General features: G+C 41.1%; 1 protein-coding gene across 5 annotated transcripts in view; it reads left to right on the top strand.

Moving 5' to 3' along the window:
- Positions 1–21512, top strand: part of greb1l (GREB1 like retinoic acid receptor coactivator) — a 43637-nt gene extending 22125 nt beyond the window's left edge. Inside the window, exons 4-34 of one of the 5 annotated variants that reach the window (XM_038717777.1) lie at positions 150–323; positions 564–740; positions 942–1118; positions 1244–1366; positions 2548–2670; positions 3746–3883; positions 4002–4127; positions 4532–4669; positions 5048–5233; positions 5487–5786; positions 5894–6022; positions 6666–6800; positions 7115–7315; positions 7483–7663; positions 8299–8488; positions 9420–9556; positions 9697–10039; positions 10517–10632; positions 11033–11265; positions 11651–12216; positions 12471–12579; positions 12709–12855; positions 13013–13152; positions 13363–13524; positions 13699–13903; positions 14436–14598; positions 15596–15817; positions 15913–16054; positions 16174–16374; positions 17004–17142; positions 19014–21512. In XM_038717777.1, the coding sequence (XP_038573705.1) occupies positions 150–323; positions 564–740; positions 942–1118; positions 1244–1366; positions 2548–2670; positions 3746–3883; positions 4002–4127; positions 4532–4669; positions 5048–5233; positions 5487–5786; positions 5894–6022; positions 6666–6800; positions 7115–7315; positions 7483–7663; positions 8299–8488; positions 9420–9556; positions 9697–10039; positions 10517–10632; positions 11033–11265; positions 11651–12216; positions 12471–12579; positions 12709–12855; positions 13013–13152; positions 13363–13524; positions 13699–13903; positions 14436–14598; positions 15596–15817; positions 15913–16054; positions 16174–16374; positions 17004–17142; positions 19014–19177 (5687 nt within the window). In that variant the 3' untranslated portion in view covers positions 19178–21512. The remainder of the gene's footprint in view (positions 1–149; positions 324–563; positions 741–941; positions 1119–1243; positions 1367–2547; positions 2671–3745; positions 3884–4001; positions 4128–4531; positions 4670–5047; positions 5234–5486; positions 5787–5893; positions 6023–6665; positions 6801–7114; positions 7316–7482; positions 7664–8298; positions 8489–9419; positions 9557–9696; positions 10040–10516; positions 10633–11032; positions 11266–11650; positions 12217–12470; positions 12580–12708; positions 12856–13012; positions 13153–13362; positions 13525–13698; positions 13904–14435; positions 14599–15595; positions 15818–15912; positions 16055–16173; positions 16375–17003; positions 17143–19013) is intronic. The other 4 variants (XM_038717776.1, XM_038717781.1, XM_038717780.1 and 1 more) reach the window with 4 other exon arrangements.
- Positions 21513–21884: the final 372 nt, after the last annotated feature.

Below are 21884 nucleotides of genomic sequence, written 5' to 3'. Positions count from 1 at the left end.
GCAGTTAGTGTCAGATTACATAGTTTGTTCCACTAAACTACATAAAAAAATTAAATTAAATTAAGAATTTGTGGACCTGTGAAAAACAGTGTTACCTAAAATTCTAATCCAGCTCTAGTGAAAATAATTTGATTTGAAATGTCCATCAGACATAAAAACAAAAGCTGACCTCCATGGTGGGGAGCCGCCAGGCCACGAGCTTATGAATGGCCACTCTTCCAACGATCTGGAGGAGCTGGAGGATGATGATGACTCAGACAGCAGCAGCCCTCCACTTCCCTACCTACAAGCCCCTGCACCCGACGGCTGCTGCACACTGGACGGTAAGTCTCATACCTCAAAAAGCCTTTATTTCGACTGACTGTTCATATTGATATTGAAGTACAAAAACTTCCTACATCAATCTTGTTGTTAAAGATGATGAGAATTATAGTAGATATGAGTTTGGTGTTTTTGTTTTAATCACTCAATATATAAATAAAATCTAAGTCCTTCTTTCTTTCCTCAAATATCACATCTGTCATCTATCACATCCTCTGACTGAAAAAATCCTTCCCCCTCAGGATTCTGTCAGGCCGGCAAGGACCTCCGAGTGGTCTCCCTAGCAACAGAGTCCCTCGAAGTCCCAGCAGGCTTCGAGCTGGTCGGCGCCAAGTCCCCCGGCGCCCCTGAGCACATCCTTGTGTGTGCCGTGGACCGCCGCTTTTTGCCTGACGAGAATGGGAAAAATGCACTTTTAGGTCAGTCTGTTCCCATGGTCTTGAGATAGGAATGAAGGAGACAGATAGCTATCAGTAGGATTTTATTACCGATAGAATAAGAATGAATAAGCACTGTTGTTAGCCTGTGTTTCAGTGTCATACACTTGAATGGATTGTAATTTTAAAGGGTTTGTAAAATAATGCAATACAATAATTACATTTCTGTTACATTGTCTCCAGGTTTTTCAGGAAACTGTGTGGGCTGTGGGGAAAAGGGTTTCAGATACTTCACTGAGTTTTCGAACCACATCAACCTGAAGTTATCCACCCAGCCCAAAAAGCAGAAGCACTTAAAATACTACCTGGTGAAGAATTCTCAGGGTGCTCTGTGCAAAGGACCCCTCATCTGCTGGAAAGGTAAAAAACACTCTTAATGCAGCTATTCAGTCATTGTCTCGTAGTGTACCAATGTATTCTGTGATGCTGTGCTGTTACGTACCGTATGTCCCAGTTTTTGCCATTCCTCTCTGCACCTTTTTCAGACTGTAAAACCCGTCAGTTCTCCAACAGTGCATCAACGTCCAAACCCAGCTCAGCCTCCTCTCTCAGCAGTAAAGAAAACGGAGGCACCAGTGGACACAGCTCCTCTCCCTTTTCCCTCTCCGGTGAGACCGCATGCAGCACAGATGCATGCATTGCTAGATTTAGCAATTCGCTTCAGGCTGACATGGATTAACTCCTATGCAAGATGATTATACTACACTGATTATACTGATTAAACAGTTGTTTGAATAAAAACTGAAAGGTGTCTAAAGCTATGTAGATGTAGGTTTATGTTGCCATAGAGACAGATGGTGGTGGCTAAGCCCTGAAGTGGGTTAGGTGAGCATAGTCTGATGCTTGAACCACTAAACTGCATTCAGATATTTATAAGTCAGATGGTGACAAAGAAGAGGCATTGTTGGTCCTTTTTCTCGCAAATACCCTTTCCAGTATATTTTTTGATTTATAGGTATTATAGTTATTAGCAGTGGTTGTTGCAGTATCTGATATCAGTTGCCACCAGGTAAAAAATACATTTTCTACATTTGAGGGGCATATAATTCTGTCACGTTTTGTCATATGAGGTCATGCCAAGTAAAATTTTTATTAAATTAAAAAAATAATAATTTTATGTACTGTAGCCTAAGAATAATTTCTTCAGGTAAACCAATAGCTAACTGCCATATTATTGTGAGACAGATTTTGCTTCTCTTTAAGGAGATGTTGTCCTTCTCTGACCTCTCACAATAAGAGCGCCTGCTCCCTCTTGGATTGAAAAAGCTCCTGGGCTTATGGTATTGATTTGTTCTGAACCTTGAAGCTGCCTGTCAGCAGAGATCTCACACATTAATGTGTTGGACAGCTGAGCTGTAGGGCGCGTTGTTGTCATAACTCTTGCCATAATCTCCTGACTGCAACCTCCAGGTACACCCTGCTCCCAAAGAGGTCGCTGACACTTGTTTAGAAAGTCAAGAGGTTAGACACCGTAACATGCTCCAGATGACTAATGAAATGATTAATGAAAAAGAGTTATGGTTTGTTTGTATTGTGCAACAGACATTGGATACATACAAAGAAGTCTGTTAGCATTTGTTTGACACATGAAGGCCAAAGTCAACCAAATGGCTAATCAGGGGAGCAGTGGGCGTTTAAGGCTGCAGTTTGAGTTTTGTGCTATCCCATAGATTTGTAGCCAGTCGGTGGCCAAGAGAACATCAGTCACCAGCATGACAATGAGTTAGTCAGTGTTATATGTATTTTAATGATACATTCCTGAATGGTTATCTTTTGTTTATCCCTCCAGATTCTCCACCCACCAGAACGACGCAAGCAACCTCTCTCTTTTTTGGGAGTCAGGACCTCGGCAGAGACTGCAGTTTCCTCAAGCCTCTGGCATCCACACCTGGAAACAAGACTCTACCAATAGGTGAAGCTCTTTACCAGTACACCTGTAATTTTTTGTTGTTTAATCAATTTATTCCTCCTCTGTATTATGCTTTACTTTGGCTGGATTATTAATCATCCCAGAAATATGATACAAGACACACACAATAACATAAAACATTCCCTGTTGTATTCAGACTTTGACACAAACAAAATGATTGCTTAGCTACGTTTTTTTTATAAGTGGTTCAGCATAAGGCAGATGGGGCCATGGCGGCATGTCATGGTAGATGTTAATCTTCTATGACAGGCTATACAAATACACTCATACAAACAAACACACATAACATGTACACACAAACACATGCATGTGTGTGCACTTGTATGCCCACACTGATCAATACTGAAGGAAGGAATGCTGTAATGACTTTTTAAGGCCTTGCTATCCATTAGCCCCTTTACAAGGCTATGCTATTGACAAGTAAATGCTACAAATACCAATCAATGTTTTAGCATATTGCAAACACAGTGAATCTGAGATTGGAAAATGTCCAATCCGGTCATTGGCAATAGATGTTGTATAGGAAGATGTATAGGAAATCAATAAGCCACTGGAAGTACTGACTCATTTTCATGTATTACTCAGCCTCTGTAGATAGCTACAGTTATGAAACTATTTTTATGTTTACATTTATTTATTTCTTAGCCGCAAATTATTTTTGAACCATGCTAGTGCCATTGCTGCAGGGATGGGGAGAGGGACAATGATGCAGTCGGTCCATCACTTTGGTCCAGTCTGAAGTATATACTTTACATATCATAAATATATAACAACTACTGGATAGATTGCTGGCATTTGGCATTTTTTAGAGACGTTAGTAATGCCCAGCGGATGAATCCTATTTATGTGGTGATCTAATTGACTTTGCCTCTAGCGCCATCATCAGGTCAAATTTTCAGTTTGGTTCAAGTCCAAATACCTGCAAAAGTAATTCCATTCTCTAAATAGTTAATGTTAGCATTTTAACACTCTACACTTAGATGGTGAACATGGTTAACATAATACCTGCTAAACATCATGTATGTTTATATTTATTTGCATGCGTGTCTGTCTTCAGTACCCACAGCTCTGAGGGTGAACGGGCAGACTAATGGTCTGGGTGCTGATGGACGTCCTCCTTTACTGAGCCCCTCCCAGGTCTCTTTAGGGCCTCAAGGTCAGGGGTATCGCACTGCTGACTTAGGAGACAGTCCAGGTAGGTCTTTCTCTCTGAAGAGAAAATAAAGTCACATATTTTTAGAAGCACAATATGTTTTACATTCATAATTAATTTGTTTTTCCTCTATTTTGTTGCATCTCCTTTTGATGTTCAGTATCCTCTGTCATGAACTCGGGTCCTCCAAAGAAGCGCCACCGGAGCTGGCATCCGAACGCGTTGGTACCCGTCCCGCCGACAGCCATCCCTGTGCCAGCCATCCGCCCAATAGTTTCTTCTCCAGGTCAGTTTCTGAACCCATTCAAGAAAACCACCTCCCCTCCCTTTGGTTTGGGGATGAGTATGCCACATCCCTGACGTTATCTGGTTGTTAGGGATGATTCACTAAGCATCTCCATGGAGATAGAGCTGGAGTGTTCGTTGCAGAAATGATTTTTTTTAAATTACATGATTGAGGAAGATTTCAGCCACAATTGTGGTTATATATACTACCATCATTTCAAATAAATTGTCTCCACTGATTTTTCCTTACTAACATTTCTGTGATCACAGTACAACAGCCCGAAATATTACAGCAGTGTTTTCAGGCTCATGTAAAACACCAATATGTTAACCTATTCCGCAACTTAGCAGGACATGACTATTCCTAGTATTGACATGTTCAGTAATTTCTTAATTTCCCTCCAGGTTCTCTGTTAGGAGTGCCCTCTCCTCAGCCACCAGTAGCAGGAGTGATTCAGCCCCAACCTGTCACAGCTGGAGAGACGGTCATTGTCCCAGACAACCTGCTCAACTGTTCAGGAGTCCGCCCTGTCATACTCATCGGTACAAGCTTTATTTCAGTTATACTGAAAATTAATATCAAAACCTTTCACTGTCAGAAAAATAGAACCAGAGCCTGTTTTACCACTAAGTGGAACAAAGTTGGTAGAAAATGTTCAATTATTTGGGTAGTGATTAGCAGGAAACCAACCACCAAAAGTATGATTTTAATGTTTCAACTGTAAAAGGTTTAAATCAAGTTCATTTCTTTAGTGCCTGTAGTGGAATAGTAAGTGTCTAAAAAGCAAGCTAATATTCATAATAACTGTTTTACTGTGTATAAGTTTTGAAAAAATATGAAGTTGTTTTTACTTGTTGTTGTCTCATATTTCTAGCTTACTATATATTTCAGTTTTATCTAATGATAACCTTTCTTTTCAGGGCATGGCACCTTGCCTTATTTCTACGGGAATGTTGGGGATATAGTGGTGAGTCCCCTCCTGGTCAGCTGCTATAAGGGCAGCCAGCTGACAGAGGAACACCTGGAAACTTTGGGCCTCAACAGCAGCCAGCTTCTCTGCGTGGAGGCAATGATTCTGCTCACTTTACAGTATCTTGCACGTTTAGGTAAGAAGCAAACATGACCTCACACATCACAAAAAACCCTCACTGTTGCTCACTTTTTACTGACATGTAGCATGTTTGCTATTAACAAAACACACAGGGGTAGTGGGGTGGATGAGCGGGAGGTGCTGGTGTCTTATTTAAATAGAAACGTTCCTGGTTAAATAAATATCTAACTTTTTTGTTACATGGTGCACCTTCCTAGGAAATGACTCATCAGTGGTTTTGATTTTTCATATTGAAATTGTTCTTGCAGGCTCGGAGCAGATTCCTATGAGGGAGGAGCTGGAGCAGATTGTTTTGAAGGCCATGCTGTGCTGTCCCGGGGTTCCTGCCATTTCCCCGTCCCAGCTGCCCTGGCTGGCTCGGCTGGAAGCCAGTGTCTCTGGGGGAAGCGTCCAAGTCATGGTTACCCATAACTCTTTGGGAGAGGGCATCTCTGAGTCACTTCGTTCTCTTACTGAGGGTCCTCCCCACCAGCAGTGCCTGCCCACCTACGTAGTTATTATATGTGCCTCGAAAATGAGCGGCAACGAGTTCTGTGTGCTTGTTTTGGGTGAGTGTTAAAATTATTTAACCTGGTTGTCACCTTATTACCTTGACCAATCTGTGCCTATGTTAAAATTATAATAATCTAATCTTAACTTAATGTGTTGGACACAGGAAAGTACCAAGCCCGGGCCTTAGCTGAGGGCATGCTTACAACCAATGAGTTTCTGAAGGAAATCAGTTATGAACTCATCACAGGCAAAGTCAGCATTTTGGCTTCTCACTTTAAAACCACGTCACTGGGTGAGTGCTGCGTCCACACAATATGTGATTATTGTTTTAGGTGAGATCTGAAGGAGGCATTCCAAGAGAATTTTAAGAAATCTTAATTTGGAAGAAGCGAGATTAGCTGAATGTTTCCCACGGTGTTTTATGATGGTCGGCCATCTCCATTATATTTATATGGAATAAAATATTACACTTCAAGGAAAACAAGCTGAGGCTTTTTCTCTCAGCCAATGTTATATATTTCATGATTATGGATAGTTTCAGGCTGTCATCTACCAATCAAATTATTTCAACATTTAGTTCGGGTGAATAGTTATGTAATGGCATAATGGTTGGCATATCTGTTTCTACCATCCACCTAACATTTTAAGTGTGATAATTTGATAATTGTGTGACTTCCTGTTTCCTGAATTATTTTGTATGTTTTCATGTCATTTAATTGACATTGTAGACGTTTTCGTTTGTACTGGCTGCAAAACAGTAATTTACGATGTAAATACTGTGTCACACATCAGTTTCAGATGACTTATAACCTCAAATCTTTGTGTCTATATTTTACAGTGAATGTACTGTATATCAAATAAACTATTTGTGTTGTAGCAGCTTGTTTGCCTGGCTCTGTGTCTTGGTGTGATTATGGTAACTGGTTGTTTTTTAGGGGACAATCTGGACAAGCAGCTGGTGCGATACCAGCGCAGACGGAAGGGACAGGTCATCCAGCCCTTTCAGGGCGATGTCATTGACTATATCCACTCCCAGGAGGCTGCCAGCATGTCACCACCCTCAGACAGAGGTTAGACTGCTCTTTGTGCTCACTATCTAAACCTAACTGCTTGGCTCGCCTGCTAGGGGCAGTTATTAACCAACCAAAGCAAACAAAATATCTTCTACATATACTGTAAATCCAGATGTGGCTTAGCCCTGTGGTGATTTACCTGTTCTCCTAATTTTACTGGAATCCCAGTCACATGTGAGTGTGAGTGAGACTGTAAGTAACGTTAAGCAGCAAATTACCAGATTATTTTGTTGTACATTGAAATGTCTGTATATTAATAAAATTAATTATTATATTAATATATTCTTGGCTGTCTTTTTATTTTCCTGTAGCAGAGCTGATCAACAAGGTCTTTCAGATCCATCCAACCCAGCTGAGTGTGGCTCGGAGCCTACTCTCTCAAGTCTGCTCTATTGCTGACTCAGGAACCCAGAACCTCGACTTAGGGCGTTTTTGTAAAGTGGACTTTCTTGTTCTGGTCCCTCCATCTCACATTCTGGTACACCAGACGGCACAGCGCATCCGACAATCAGGTTTGCATAAAACGGCAATGTCACTAATTAAGACTCTAGCATAACTTTCCCACTTGCTTAAACTTTTAAGAACTTTCCATGCCAGAGACTTAATGTTCAAGCAGTTTTGTTATCACTAAACTGTGACTACAAGCTAATATTAAACATTTCTTGTTTGTTTTGCTAAGGAGTGCTCGTTGACCTGGGAATCGAGGACGCCCCCTCAGCCCACCAGAAATCGGACAAGTACGTGGTGCGCCTGGACGGTGACGTTCACACCAAGATGGAAGCCTTCATGAGGAAAGTCAAACAGAACCCCTACACCCTGTTTGTCCTCATTCACGACAACTCGCATGTTGACCTCACAAGGTAAGAGGACTCCAGAAACACAGGAAGGTCCAGTTGACCATTGTGAGAACTGACATTATTTCACACTGTTGGTAATCTAATGCTGAATGAAAAGATGAGTTGTTATGGCTGCAAATCTAGCCGTGTCCTTTTTATATAGCTTACACTGATTAAAGTGGAGAGAGGAGAACAGCTGCAAGCAAGTGAAAACAAATACAGCTCACAGTATCTATAACCTTGAATTTTAGATAATGTAGGTCAGATAATTTGAGATCCCTGTTTAGGTCTTTATTATCTTTAGACATATTTGGTTCTAAGTGATATTTGATAAACATTTTTTGCTGGATTTTGTGTTGATGCAGTTTTTAGGCATTTCCTGGTTCTGTTCAGAGTTGGTTACTGCTGCTGCCAACTGCTGTCTTGACTGCCAGAAACATAAAGATCACTTCCTGTTTTCCAGAGGATTTTTCTTGGGAATGACCTACAAGACACTGGGCAATTAGCCCAACAAATGTAAAAGCCTTCATGAACCATGTCCCTAATCGAGTTGTTATTTGAGTCCATGTTAAATGTTACTAACAGCTATGGTATGATTTGTGCAGCAGTCTAGAATATCTATCACAGGTTTCAAACACTTTGCCCTACTCCCTCTCCAGTGCTCTGTCAGGCTCTGTGTGCCACGGGGAGCTGCAGGGTTTGGCTGACCGCGTGGTGAACTGCCCGGAAGTCCTAGATGCCATGAACCTCCTGGTCCTACAGGTCAGTTGCTTCCCGTACACACTGCAGACCCGCCAGTCCCGCATCAGCATCCACAACGAAGTTCACTGGCCCTCTAACGAAAGTCTGGTGAGTATTAATTTGACACTCAAAGCCCCAAAGTATTCTGCATGTATGAGAAAAGCCCTGCCAGTCATTATTAAAGGTCATATAATACCGTGATATTGAAAATCAATCAACACACAACTGTAAAGAGGAATAGTTTTGTGAAAGTCATAGGGAGATATTTTGACATCTGAGCGAATTCATTTTGAAATTTTGTTAAATTTCAGCTTTATGGCAGCATGCAGAGGCCAGTTTGTCCCAGTCGTGGTTTAGCTACTCCACCTGGTGGACTGGAATCTGCACTTACACTAAGAGGAGAGGAAACTTGATCTTTTTATACTTTTGGGATATTAAATGAGATATCTTATTGTTTGGCACTTTTGCACTTAATTTGATGGTAAGAGAGAAAAGGGAAAATAAATCTTCCTTTAAAACACATTTCTGCTTGTAACACATCTGTTACATTATAACCATGGTTCTACTGGGTCCTCAAAAAGATATTTACTCTGATTTCAGGTCATTTTGTGTTTGGTTTGGTTTAGTTTAGTCCTAATAGATTGTACTGTTATTATTTAAATGCTTAATCGTACGCAGAACATTTGATTTGTCCAGGAGCAGAGCGGGGTGTTATGGCCATACTGTAAAGTTATTCTCATCATAAGATTGAGCTGATGGCAGTGGTTAAATACATTTTTCACAGATTCTGTTAATATTTTTTCCTTGTGAATTACTGCATTAAATTCAGGCCTATGAAAGATTACTAAAATAATTTGTTTGTTTTACTTGCTTAATTTTAAATGACAAATAATAATGAAGTGAAAGCATTCACTCAATTTTCAGATCAAGCCTCATGCAATGATGGCTCAAAATGATTGACATTTAAGAGAGTATGTGATGTTCTTACCCAGTGCAACAATTCCCCGTCAACACTCAGTCAGGTATAATTTTCGTCCAGCAGGGGGAGCAATCTCCTCATGAGTTGGTCTACTTTGGTCTGAGGGACTACAGCAGCTCTCTGCAGTGGGGCGTGGCCAGCCCCATTCTGCGCTGTGATGATGCATTTGAGAAGATGGTCCACACACTGCTGGAGAGGTCAGTATGGCGTCATTGCTGAGAAATCATTAACACAGAGGGCTGTTGTCATTCAATGTCAAATCTTATACATGTGTGTTTTCTGTCTGCGTTGATAAGAGACATCATAATTAGATATATATTATGTATTTGGATCCCAGACATCCACACCTTCACAGCATGGTGATCCGCAGCTACCTGCTGATTCAGCAGTACACTGAGGCCATGATGGCCCTGACCTCTTCCCCGTCCCTGAGAGACCACATAACCCCAGAGACCCTGGCCATGGTGGAGGACCTTATCAATGCCCCAAGCAGAGAAGGCTCCCAGGGCCGGGGCCACATGCTTCTAGTTCGAGTCCCCTCACTACAGCTGGCAATGCTGGCCCGGGAGAGACTAGAGGACGTGAGGGACAAATTGGGGCTCCAGTTGTGCTTCGCTGTGCTGCTGGCAAGCCCTGCCTCCGAACTCAACCTGCACAGAAACTTCAGCAGCCGGCTCAGGGTGAGATTGACGTGAAACCAGTGTCCCATTAGTTTTAGTGTGTTTTCTATGGAACATGTTAAATATTTGTACAAAGTTACTGTTTCAGTACTGTGTTACTGAAATCAGACCCACACGTGAAACACTCAGTTCATCAATGTTTGAATAGATATCCGGGTTTGAGTTCAACTGGGTTTTACAGAGAAGGAATTGACTTTGTTTTCAGTATTCACTTATTTCTCAGGCTTAGAGTATTGACTCTAGAGTATAGAGTATTGGAGTATTGACACTCTGGTTTAGAGCTCTAGCTTAACTTTTGTATTTAATGAAATTTGTAGCTAATATCTGCAATAAAGGAAAAGAAAACCTCTTCTTTAGATGTTTGATATCTAAGTCCAGTTTCAGTCCAACATGCATTATTGATCCAGTTCTAAATCATATAAACATAACTAAACAGTAAAAGATTATGTAATTATTATGTTTCGTGTTTTGCTGTAGGCGTGGAGAGGCTGTGAGAATGAAGACTGGGTGCCGCACACTTATGAGGATTTGGAGGGGCTTCCCTGCATTGTCATCCTTACAGGGAAGGACCCTCTTGGAGAAACCTTTCCCAGGTGAGTTCATACGTCACACATCGCTCATAAAACTTCATAGTCTATCAGAATTCTTCATGGAAAAGTATAATATGCTTCCTTTTAGCTCATCCGTGATTCTTCTTGGTGTGCCATTTCTTAGTCTTTTATTCATCCTCCAAGTGTTGTTTTACACGTCTACATTCACACAGTGTGTGTTGTCTTCTTTACAAGAGCGGTCCAGTTACGTTTTCGTCAGTCCTGGGTTGTGTATCCGTGTTGTGTCAGCATCAGTAAACTATGTTAGGTTTGTAGCACAAGTATTAAACTTAGTGACTTAATACAATATGCAAAACAATTTGGGCAATCTGATTGTGTAATGTATATAGAAATGTATGACCTTTTTTAAGCAACAATCTTCTTCACACTTTTACCCCTCTAGGTCTCTGAAATACAGTGACCTGCGTCTGATAGACTCCAGCTACCTGACTCGTACAGCCCTGGAACAGGAGGTGGGTCTGGCCTGCACTTATGTGTCCGTGGGTGTGGTCCACGAGCCCAAGAAGACCATGGCCCCACGGGAATCAGACGGAGAGAAGGCCGCCACCATCTTGAATGATGGAGATGAGCTGGAAAGACCTCAGAGCAACGGCAGTGCTGCAACTAGAGCCTCTGGTGAGTCCCTGACCTCACTGGGACACCTTAACTGTCAAGAAGTTAGCATTTTACATCATATGCAACTAGGAAATATACTGGAGTGTTTAGACAGCAAAACAATGGAAGATAAACTCATTTAAAATGAGTCACAACTTAATTTAATTTGAAATGTTACAACTGTTCCCTTTACCTTGCTTAATCGCAAATAAAATTTGCCTTTAAGAGCTGTTATGAATGTCATCCTTTTAGCAGTAATAGTAGTAAAAAGCAGCTTGTGGAGTCTCAGCTGTTGTTTAAAGTAGTTATACCAAGGTATCATTTTGTTATTGGCTAAATTAGAGGCTGTTCTAAGTACTGTGACAATGTATTTATCTCACATTTTACCCCTCATGTCTCCACTCAGGCTCTTTGGCAGAAAACGGTGTCAGTTCATCTGACGTCGCAGACTCATTACAGAAGCCCTCCACCTCCACGTGCCCACCTGAAGGTCCAGTCACCTCAGACGTGGGCACAGTGCCACAAGTGTTCAAGCAGGAGTGCGACTCCCTGGGAAGCCAGTTCTCCTCCAACCCCTCCAAACCTTCCAAGGCCTCTCCCTCCCTTTACTCCAGTTCCTCCTCTTCCTCCCTCTCCCCATCTTCTTCCTCCACCCAGAGGCCCAGCCAGTCCACACAGTTCGGTCGAGACTCCAAGCCCGCTCGGGTGTCACCGCGGACAGTCATCATGTCACGGGCGGCGTACAACCTGCTGGCGGTGGAGTCTGGGAGTCAGCTGAGCTCCTTCTCCCTGCTGCCTCATGCAGATGTTGCCTGGAGCAGCCCGCTGAGGCCCCTTATCAGTCCCAACCTGCAGGGGGCAGAGCAGAGCATGCACTACCGCCAGTGGACCATCGCCAGGCAGCATCATGCTGATTATGAATCTCCACCTGTGACACACCCACGACGCTTGCTACTCAGTGGACCCCCACAGGTATCAATCAACATATTTACAAATAGAAATGAATGACGAACTGAGATAAGTAAGGGTTTTATTTCAAAACAGCAAACCTGATATTCTGTTTTTGCAGGTTTTATATTTAAATCCTGATTATTTTTAACTGTAGCTGACTTTGTAAATGAAACAAATGCCAGAGTATTATTGCTCACACATTTTCTGTTTTAAACTGTGAAAGGAAAATTTTTCATCTGGATTTAAGTGTCATTGTAAGATTTGTCCTTTGCTAGGTGGGAAAAACCGGTGCCTATCTGCAGTTTCTTCGTATCCTGTTTCGAATGCTCATCAGACTGTTGGAGGTAGATGTGTATGATGACGATGAAGAGGAGGAGGAAGAAGGTGAAGATCATACTCACTCATTTATTCTGACCTCTTTTTAAAAAAATACACCATAGAATGAAGAACTGAATGTCTTTTTCCTGGTGGTCAGTTTTTGTTCTCACCTTGTCATGCTCTTTTCATCTCCAGAAACATCAGAGGTTACAACTCCAGTAAATACCCAGTGGCCTGACATTGAGGATGTTCGAAAGCTGCCCTTTGACACCTACCCCCGGGACCCTAAGTTCAGGAGGGTCAGCCCTGTTTATTCTGACAGGATGCCAAAGTGCTTAAAAGGTCAGCAGAAATATGCAAACACACAACAGAGGCGGTGTTTGAGTTCAACATTTTAATCTGCCATTGTACAAACAACATGGATGTTAATTTAATATCAGCTTAAACAAGCTTATTATAAAGTAGGAGCATGAACATGTTTGATTTCTGCCATCTGCAGATGTGAAGCAAAAAGGAGACAGCCAAACACCAGCCGAACGAGTGACCAAGTCCATACGTCTGAGCAGGTTTGCCGCCCACAATGCCTTTCATCACTGTGAACAGTGTCACCACTACTGTGAAGCAGGCCCTGCCACACAGGTGAGTGCAGTATACAGGCAAACATAAAACATCTATGACTCTAATCTGCTGCCTTGTCTGGGCTTGTCTAACTTCAAACATTGCTCACTTACTGGTGCACAGACATGTATCCCAACCTGTCGCCTAACACTTACTTACTCACTGTAGTGATGGTTAAGGCTGATCTCCCTGTGTTAATGATGCATGTGTGTGTGCATGTGCGTGTTGTAGCTGTCGGAGTGCACCTTCCACGCTTTCAGCTTCTGCTCGTCCATGCTGGGGGAGGAGGTCCAGCTCCAGTTTGTCATTCCTAAAACCAAGGAGCAGCACTTTGTTTTCAGTCAGCAGGGCAGCCACTTGGAGAGCATGCGCCTGCCTCTGGTCTCCACCAAGGTTAGTTTACTGTGTACATGTCAGAGTATTTGTGTTTGTGTGTAGGTATGTACAGTATATATCTGTATAGGGTGGGCTTGCCCAACTCGCCTGCTAAAGTTGAAAACTGAGGCATCACAAATCAACATGTCACAACTTTACTCATCTGTTTCCTCTCTCCGTATCTGTCTCTAGGGCCCTGATCTGATAAAGAGTCCAATCTTCACCCCGACTACAGGACGCCAAGAGCACGGCCTGCTCAACATTTTCCACGCCATGGAGGGCGTCCCTCATCTGCACATTCTGGTGGTCAAGCAATTTGAGATGCCCCACTACAGGAAGTACTGGCCCAACCACATCCTGCTCGTCCTGCCGGCGATGTTTAACAACGCGGGAGTTGGTGAGCAGTTTATTGGCTTAATTAAACTGAGACGTCTTAGATGTCTTGCAAAGTGGATTTTTGGAATACTAATCTACTAATCAACTTATCTCTCTGCTGACAATTAGGGATTTATTACAGTCAGTGAGCCACCCTGGTCATATATTTATTACAGTCAGTCACATTTATGTAGAGCAGGTAAAAGGTTGTCTTAACCAATTTGAGAGAGCCATTATTAATAAAATAACACAGTAGTCGGATTTGTAAGTAAATCAAACAGGTGTTTGGCCTGACTGAAATGGTTGTAACTAAACTAAATTGCTCTCAAATAGACGGCAAAAACCATTTACGCTTTTACCGATTTTGTCACATTGTGACCCTTTGAGTGTCAACATAGCAGTCTGCTAATATTTCTGTTCAGGATGTAATTTTTGCACTGCTTATTACATCCTGCAGCGCTGTGGTTTGGTTGAAGGAGGAGGGCATTGTAGGTGTAAGAGTTTGGAGAAAGTATAAATAGAAAACTGACACATGCTGCTCCTGTCTATTGAAGGTGCAGCCCGCTTCATGATCAAAGAGCTGTCATACCATAACCTGGAACTGGAGAGAAACCGACTGGAGGAGCAAGGTGTTAAGAGGCAAGATGTATGGCCTTTCATTGTCATGATGGATGACTCCTGCGTGCTGTGGAACATCCACCAGCCAGCAGACAGCAGGTAGTAATTGTTTCTGATTTGTAAAATTTGTGGACGATAAACTTTCTTTCAAAGAACATGTTGAAAAGCTTGTAAAAAAGCTGAAACTAAGGCTGGGGTTTTACTTTAGAAATAAGCCTTGTTTTAACATGATAGCCAGAAAACTATGGTGATGTTGTGTACATGCCTCTAGTACTCTCCACCTTTAAGATTCTGTGTACCATAGTGCTCTGCGCCTTTTTAACTAACACTGATTCCCACACTCATCATTGTATGCTTTATGAACTGGTAGCCTGGCCGTCACTATTCCAACAGTTTTCATCTCCGTTCCACCAGGTGGCTCTCTTACCAGGTTCCAAGGGTTTTTACTGAGCTGGGGAAAAAAAGCCTTCTCTTACTTTGCTCCCTGGTCTTGGAATAACTTACAAAACTTGCTACATCTAAATGATCTAGTCCCATTAAATGAATTTAAGGCCATGTTAAAATGCCATGTAACTCAAAAATTTAACTGTCACATGTGACCTGTTCCTTTCCTTTATGTGTGACGCTTGTTTGTTTGTTTTGACTACGCTGTATTTCTATTTAAATTGTAACCGGTGTGCCGTCTTGGCCAGGTATCCCTCGGAAAAGAGATTTCAATCTCAAGGGACTTCCTGGTTATATGAAGGTTAAATAAAAAAATAAAAAAGAGAGGGGGAGTTGCTGACTTTTTAACGATATAATTATCTACATAGAGTATTTTTCACTTTTAGCTAACTTCTAGCTTCAGTTACCCCTATTACTATGCTGAAAATGTGTATATTACAATATTTAAAGACCCCCGTTAAAGCAAAATTATGGTTTGTATTCCCCCATCATTTCATAAATTAATTTTAAATACGTTTTTTTTTTTTTTTTTACCTTTTATTTAACCAGAATGTACATGTACATAATATACATAATATAACATGAACATAAAACATGTAACAATTTACAATTTAATTTTTGGACCCTGTCTTCCTTTTTCTCTGTCTCTCAGTGAGACATCAGATGGAAGCTTAACCAATGTGTCTCTGAAGACGGTGCTGCAGCATATGGAAACCACTCCGAAAATCTCCCTGTACTCAATGTGCGGTACACGCAAGTGGAGCAGCAAACTGGCTCGCAAGTCTCCCAGCCGCCCCTTCAGTCGGTGTCACCTCCACGACTTTGTCATGCTTAATGTGGACCTGACACAGAATGTTCAATATGACCTTTATCGGTACGTTAGCAGAGGATGGATTCAATCAGTCACACATTTGGTGATTTGTTCAGTGTTTTAACGTTATTGCATTGCTGTTGTGTTCCTATGTGCAGGTATAGCTGTGAGGAGGTGGACTTTAATCTAAGGGTGAACAGCAGTGGGCTGCTGCTGTGTCGCTTCAACTACTTCAGCTTCATGAAGAAACATATTCCAGTTGGGGGAAACAAAGACTTCCTGGTCAAACCTAAACTCATGGTGGGTGTCATGTTCATACAATGTATGCCCATTTGTAAGTCAGTTTTCTAGTGAATGTATTTTGTCATCTTTCAGTATGAAACCCCATCTAACACTAAACTGCTTCCTTCTCTCTCCAGGAAATCGAAAACCCCGCCCCAATCAGCCCGTCACAGTATGTTTGCGCCCCAGACAGCGAGCAGACGCTCCTGGATGCCCCGGCCCAGTTCTTGCTTGAAAAGTTCCTGCAAAGCTGCAGCCACAGACTGTTTCCCAAGGCTGTTCAGAACAGAAACAACCCAGTTCTGTCCATCGACAGCTACCTCAACATCAGCCCGGAGGTAAGAGCTACCAGGAGGTTGCAGTCGAAAGCAGTAGAGGAGACCATAGCATCATCCCTTCAACTTAAACCAACAGGTTTGAAAACCTGTTTGGGATGGGAGTCAAGTGCTGTTGTGCCCCACACATGCTGAACATAATGTTCTACTGTTTCAGGGGAATCTCTAAGGTGTTAACTGTTACAAAAATAAGACAAAACCTGCTGACCGAGTTTATTTCAAATTTTTTAGTCTAAGTTTTGTAGAATTGTCTTAACCCACACACAAACATGTTGCACGATTTCACCATCTGTTTTGCTTGGAACATCCTGACCTGCATCTACGGACGTGCACAATCAGCGAATGATAACAATGCATATCAATGCATATTTGTACTGCCCACTTGCATATGAGGTTATAACTGTCCACTGATTCTGCACAACTTATTTTATGCATACCTAGACACATTTCTTTTGTTTCTGTTTTCTCTTCTACTGGAAATAAATCTTGCAAAGATGACAGACTATGAGAAATAAATTTGCTTGTAAAGATTCCTGTTTTCCCGCAGGGATTATTCATAATGATTTAGCCTACAAGATGTGAACTTCATGTCTCCTCTAGTTTGCTGTATCTTTTCATATGTTTTGTTGCAGATTTCTGTGTGCTACATCAACTCTCGTCCACACTCCACCAACCTGAACCATCAGGGCTTGCTGTTCAGTGGCCTGCTGCTTTACCTCTGTGACTCCTTCGTCGTCTCTGGGTTCCTCAAGAAATTCCACTTCCTCAAAGGTGATCATCAGTGTAGTCAAAGCTATTGTTACCGCTTCTGTTGTTATCGTCTCTGTTGCTATATCACCTACTTGAAGTTATTTACTCCACGGGGGTACACATGGCATGTGATACTATTGTGTTTTGCCATTGGGGGCATACCTATGCATACACTCCTGTGTCTTTCTGTGCGTGTTAACACATTCTTGTTAAATCCATAGGTCAAGAACAATTAATCCTAGCAATTTGAGTAGATGCATTTTACTCCTTAGACCTCCCTAACACACAAACTTTATGCCCTTTTTGATTTTATGTTGGTTAAGTTAGTGAAATATTAGGTTTTATACACAATAGTGACCGGTGAGAAACGGCATAGTCAAAATTCACCCAAATTCTTCAATTAGACCAAGCAAGTTAAAGCAATAAAAAATAAACATTAAAAAACACATTTTCATTTCAGAAACATTCAGCAGGTCAGAGCAGGCAGACATAAACTGTGCCTTAGAACAGTGGTTCTTAAAGTCCAGGGGTCCTCAGCAAAAAGGGGAATAGTTTTTTTTTTCACTATAATTCCATCCATATGTAACATAATTACTATTTAGGTCATGGGTTTCATACGCTTTCTGTAATAAAACATCTACCAATCTAACATACCAATCAGTCTTTCACCCCTCAAAGACCTGTAGGCCTTGCTGCATTGTAGATATCACAGTTATATGACCAAGACAAGTGATGTGAGAAGATGTGAGAAGAACCCTATAGAAACTCAGCAACTTCTCTATGTTCAGATTGGTTTGAACTATATAGGTATTTGACATTATTAATAATTATTATTTAATTAGCTGACACTTTTATCCAAAACTACTTTCAATTGCTATATATGTCAGCGGTCACACACCTCTGGAGCAACTGGACAGTGGTTAAGTGTCTTGCTCAGCGACACATTGGTGGATGTATCATAGCGTAAATATCTCACACCACAGGCATGTGCCTTAGCCACTGCTCCGTCACCACCCCTCTATTGACATCTCAAACCAATTGGTTCTCATGAACATCCTCCAGATATTGCCATTCAATAGTCTACCTATCTGAGCCATCACTGTCACTTTCAAATCCTACTTTTTCAAATGTAGAAATGACCATGATGCTGCACACAGCACTTGGGGGTTCTCGTATGTCTAGGAGGTCCAACACATCTGATAGTTTCAAAATGTGTGAAAATAAACAGATGATAACTAGGATCACAGCCAAAACCTGTTTTCAATTGAAGCACTGTGTTATACTACTGGTCACAATTGTGACCGCTAACAGATTTACACCTCTTACGAGCAAAATATATATGCAGGAGTATAATTCTCAAAACATATCAGTAGTAGACCCTTAAAAGAATATATGTACAAAATATGACAATTCTATCTGTTAATTAAGTTGTTTTACTTACTACTTTTTGCAGGAAGACATCTTCTTCCAGGTGTGCAAGCAGGAAGTAAACTAATCTGGTCATGTGACCTTTCACACTAGTCACATGATATCAGTTTTAGCTTCAGAAATAGCATAAAAAAACACGGTCACAAATGTGACTGGTGGGATTAAACTGGTAAATGGTAGAAACATTGTGCATAGACCACCAATATGTATTACACATTCTGCATAGAGTAGATTATCAGATTAGGTTTTTTCACTAGAGGAGGAAGACTGTTAACCCCGTAATGACAAACAAATCAAAGACATGTTTCTCTATTGGAGAAAAGCAATCTCATAAAAATCTATATGTGGTCTACATGGATGTGGTAAGTACAATTAAATACTTGGGCTGTAATTATGCGTGTTTGTGGACACTAGTGGACTAGTCCTTAAGTTCTGATTTTATTTTCCCATTATCGTGTCCATAGGTGCCACTCTCTGTGTGATCTGCCAGGACCGAAGTTCCCTGCGTCAGACCATCGTCCGCCTGGAGCTGGAGGATGAGTGGCAGTTCCGTCTGCGGGATGAGTTTCAGACAGCCAACTGCAGTGAGGACCGGCCCCTCTACTTTTTGACAGGCCGCCATGTTTGAACATGAAACATCCTGGGTCTAATGCGCCACTGCATTAACACAATCAGAAATGAGGAGAGATTTGATTCCAAACCAGCCAGCAATCACAATTTCTTGCAATTCCAATGGAAGGTCAGAAGGGATATGCGGGAGCACAAGATCTGAAGTGCCCCACAAGTGGATACCTAATATGGCTTTCCCTACATCTGTACTACCACAGTGCACTATGCCTGGCTCTGAAGAGGGTCAGCGCATGTTTTAACTCTTGCTTATAGCTGGGATTGTCTCTACTTGAGCTTGCGTTCTACTGAAAAATACTTTTACTGTGGAAAAAAAGCACAGCTGAAACTGAACTGTATTTGTTTTGTTGTTGTATTGAAATAGACACTCTCCGATCAACGATGTGACTATTTGAAGATTGTATGTGTACATGGACGTTGACTACAGTATGTCCCATTCTGTACATACGTGTTTTTCTCAGGGTTTTAAAGGGAGATCGAAGGGAGCCCGCTTAAAGGGGTAAAGCTTTCCTCCAAATTCACCATGGATTTTTGGCATTAATTTATGTTGGCACCAAAGACATCCTTATCTGCCCCTTGCCTTTTTCCCTTCACTTTTCCTTCTTGCCTGCTCGGCCTCTCGAACTCCACAACGGTCATTGGCTACAAAAAGTCAGCTCACTACATTTCTATAATGAAGAGTATCAAATTCTACTGTGACGCAATTGGGTTTCAAACAAAAAGCAACTAATTGAGCAAGCACATTGAAACTGCAAGTGGAGAATCCTTTTCTCTTCTGCCTCTAAATATTTATGTGTCATTGATAATCCCTCTGACGAGGAGCTGTGTGAGTGTGGTTTTAATTTCCATATGAATTACGCATTCATTTATCCAAAGACTTAAATCACAACTAAAGAAGTGCACGTTGTGTTCTTTCAAGAATGTAGGATTCTATTATGGCTTGAATATACAACCATGAAGCAACATATCTGAATTTCCACAGGGTTTTACTTTCACAACTCATCTGTTAGTGTGTAATGCCAATCAGACGGAGCAGCATAGAAGTAAGACTAGTTTACTAGGTTGTTCTAAATCACATATGTTTTGGCATTTACTGACTTAAATGCTGGGTATTTTAAGCATAATCACATTACGTCAGTAAATGTGATATAATAAGCAAGCCTCTTCACTGCCAAATATCCTGCAACTGATTGTGCCTAGGATTTTCACTTCCTGCTGTAATGTTCGGAGGCTGATTGTACATCGATGGTCTCGGCTACCATCCACACATCAAACTCACAGTCTGTCATCTTTTGCCCCCAAAACAAAGAGTATTCAAAGAACAGGTTCCACACTGTCCAAAGCAGCTCACCAGAGTACATTTCATATACTTGAAAGTTGAATGTTTTTTATATGTTTCTGCACAGGGTTGTCCAAATAATATGCCTTAATTGACGTTTCATACAGTCACTGCTCAAGTCCCTCATTTTTCAGACCAATGAGAATGATCATTTAACTGTGAGACGAAGAAGTGTTGTTAGTCTGAGTAAAGCAAGATTAAATAATTGGATTTTGGACTACTGTACTGTTTAAAGCTTTGTTTACATTATTAATATATTATATCACCCCCTTAACCACTGAGGGTTCCTGATGTTTTTTAGTCTTGTGTACCTTTTTCCATTATATTTTGGTCATAATGTCTTTCCGCATTTTATATTATGTTACAAAGACAAGAAGAATCTACCTAGATGTGTCCTTAACCATAATGTCTGTATCCCTTCCTGTTATTGTGTTGGATTTTTATTGAAAATGAAAATCAGGTCCATGAGGTATTCTTATTTATTTGAAAAGCATTTTGGACTGATAATCATATTGAAATGTAATATTTGCTTGCATGCTAAGCTCGCTTAAACTAAGGGAGTGTGTCCTCCTCAAAACCATCCACGAAGGCTTTGCACAAGACCCAAACGAATGATTCTTAGATCTACTGAATGTCATTGGGGTAGGAAATGTGAACTTGCACTATACAAGTTGCCAGCAGAAAAAAAATATTTCCCACTATTAAATGAACCCAAAAATGTGTCCAAATATAAGACTGGTGATCAGAACTTTAACTTAAACTCCAATGGTCCATAGAATGTGTCTTTCTTTTTAATAATTTAACACTTAATATGCAACTTGCTCTCACAATCTTCACTGAATGTGTTTGATAATTATGTGCAGCCCAATGGTAGCTTAGGTGTCTGGGTGATCTACCTCTTGTTTACCATTGTGGTTGTGGGCTGTGACCGTATGACATAGAGCCATGCTATTGTTGTTGAAAATTTTTGAATGTAATAAAATGACTTCTAAAATCATTTGCGTGTATTTTAAATTATGTTTAAATCTTTTATATGGTTTTCTTCTGGATCTTTGGAAAACAAAACATGACAGTAGCACAGTATAAGGTATAGGATAGGAGGATAAAGATTATTTAACAAGATTCTTGTGTTTCCCGATACCAAATATGATTAAAATGCGACGCTAAAATGTATACATTTTGGGGAAATGTGCTTAAAATGATGCACAAGACTGGAATCCATTTGATTAAATAGTGCAGTCAGAAAAATCCATCTTGGGTTTGAATATTTCCCTCTGCATAAACATTGTATAGCTTAAATAAAGACTTGGAACAAGCCGATACAGAATGATATAAAATATAGTGGAATAAGGGGATTTTAACAACTTTG

Source organism: Micropterus salmoides, unplaced genomic scaffold, assembly GCF_014851395.1.
Source record: "Micropterus salmoides isolate LMB-PRFRI ecotype aquatic unplaced genomic scaffold, ASM1485139v1 Ms_hic_scaffold_14, whole genome shotgun sequence".
Lineage (NCBI taxonomy): Eukaryota > Metazoa > Chordata > Actinopteri > Centrarchiformes > Centrarchidae > Micropterus > Micropterus salmoides.
The sequence above is the reverse complement of the archived record's forward strand: the minus strand, read 5'-3'. Positions and strand labels throughout refer to the sequence as shown.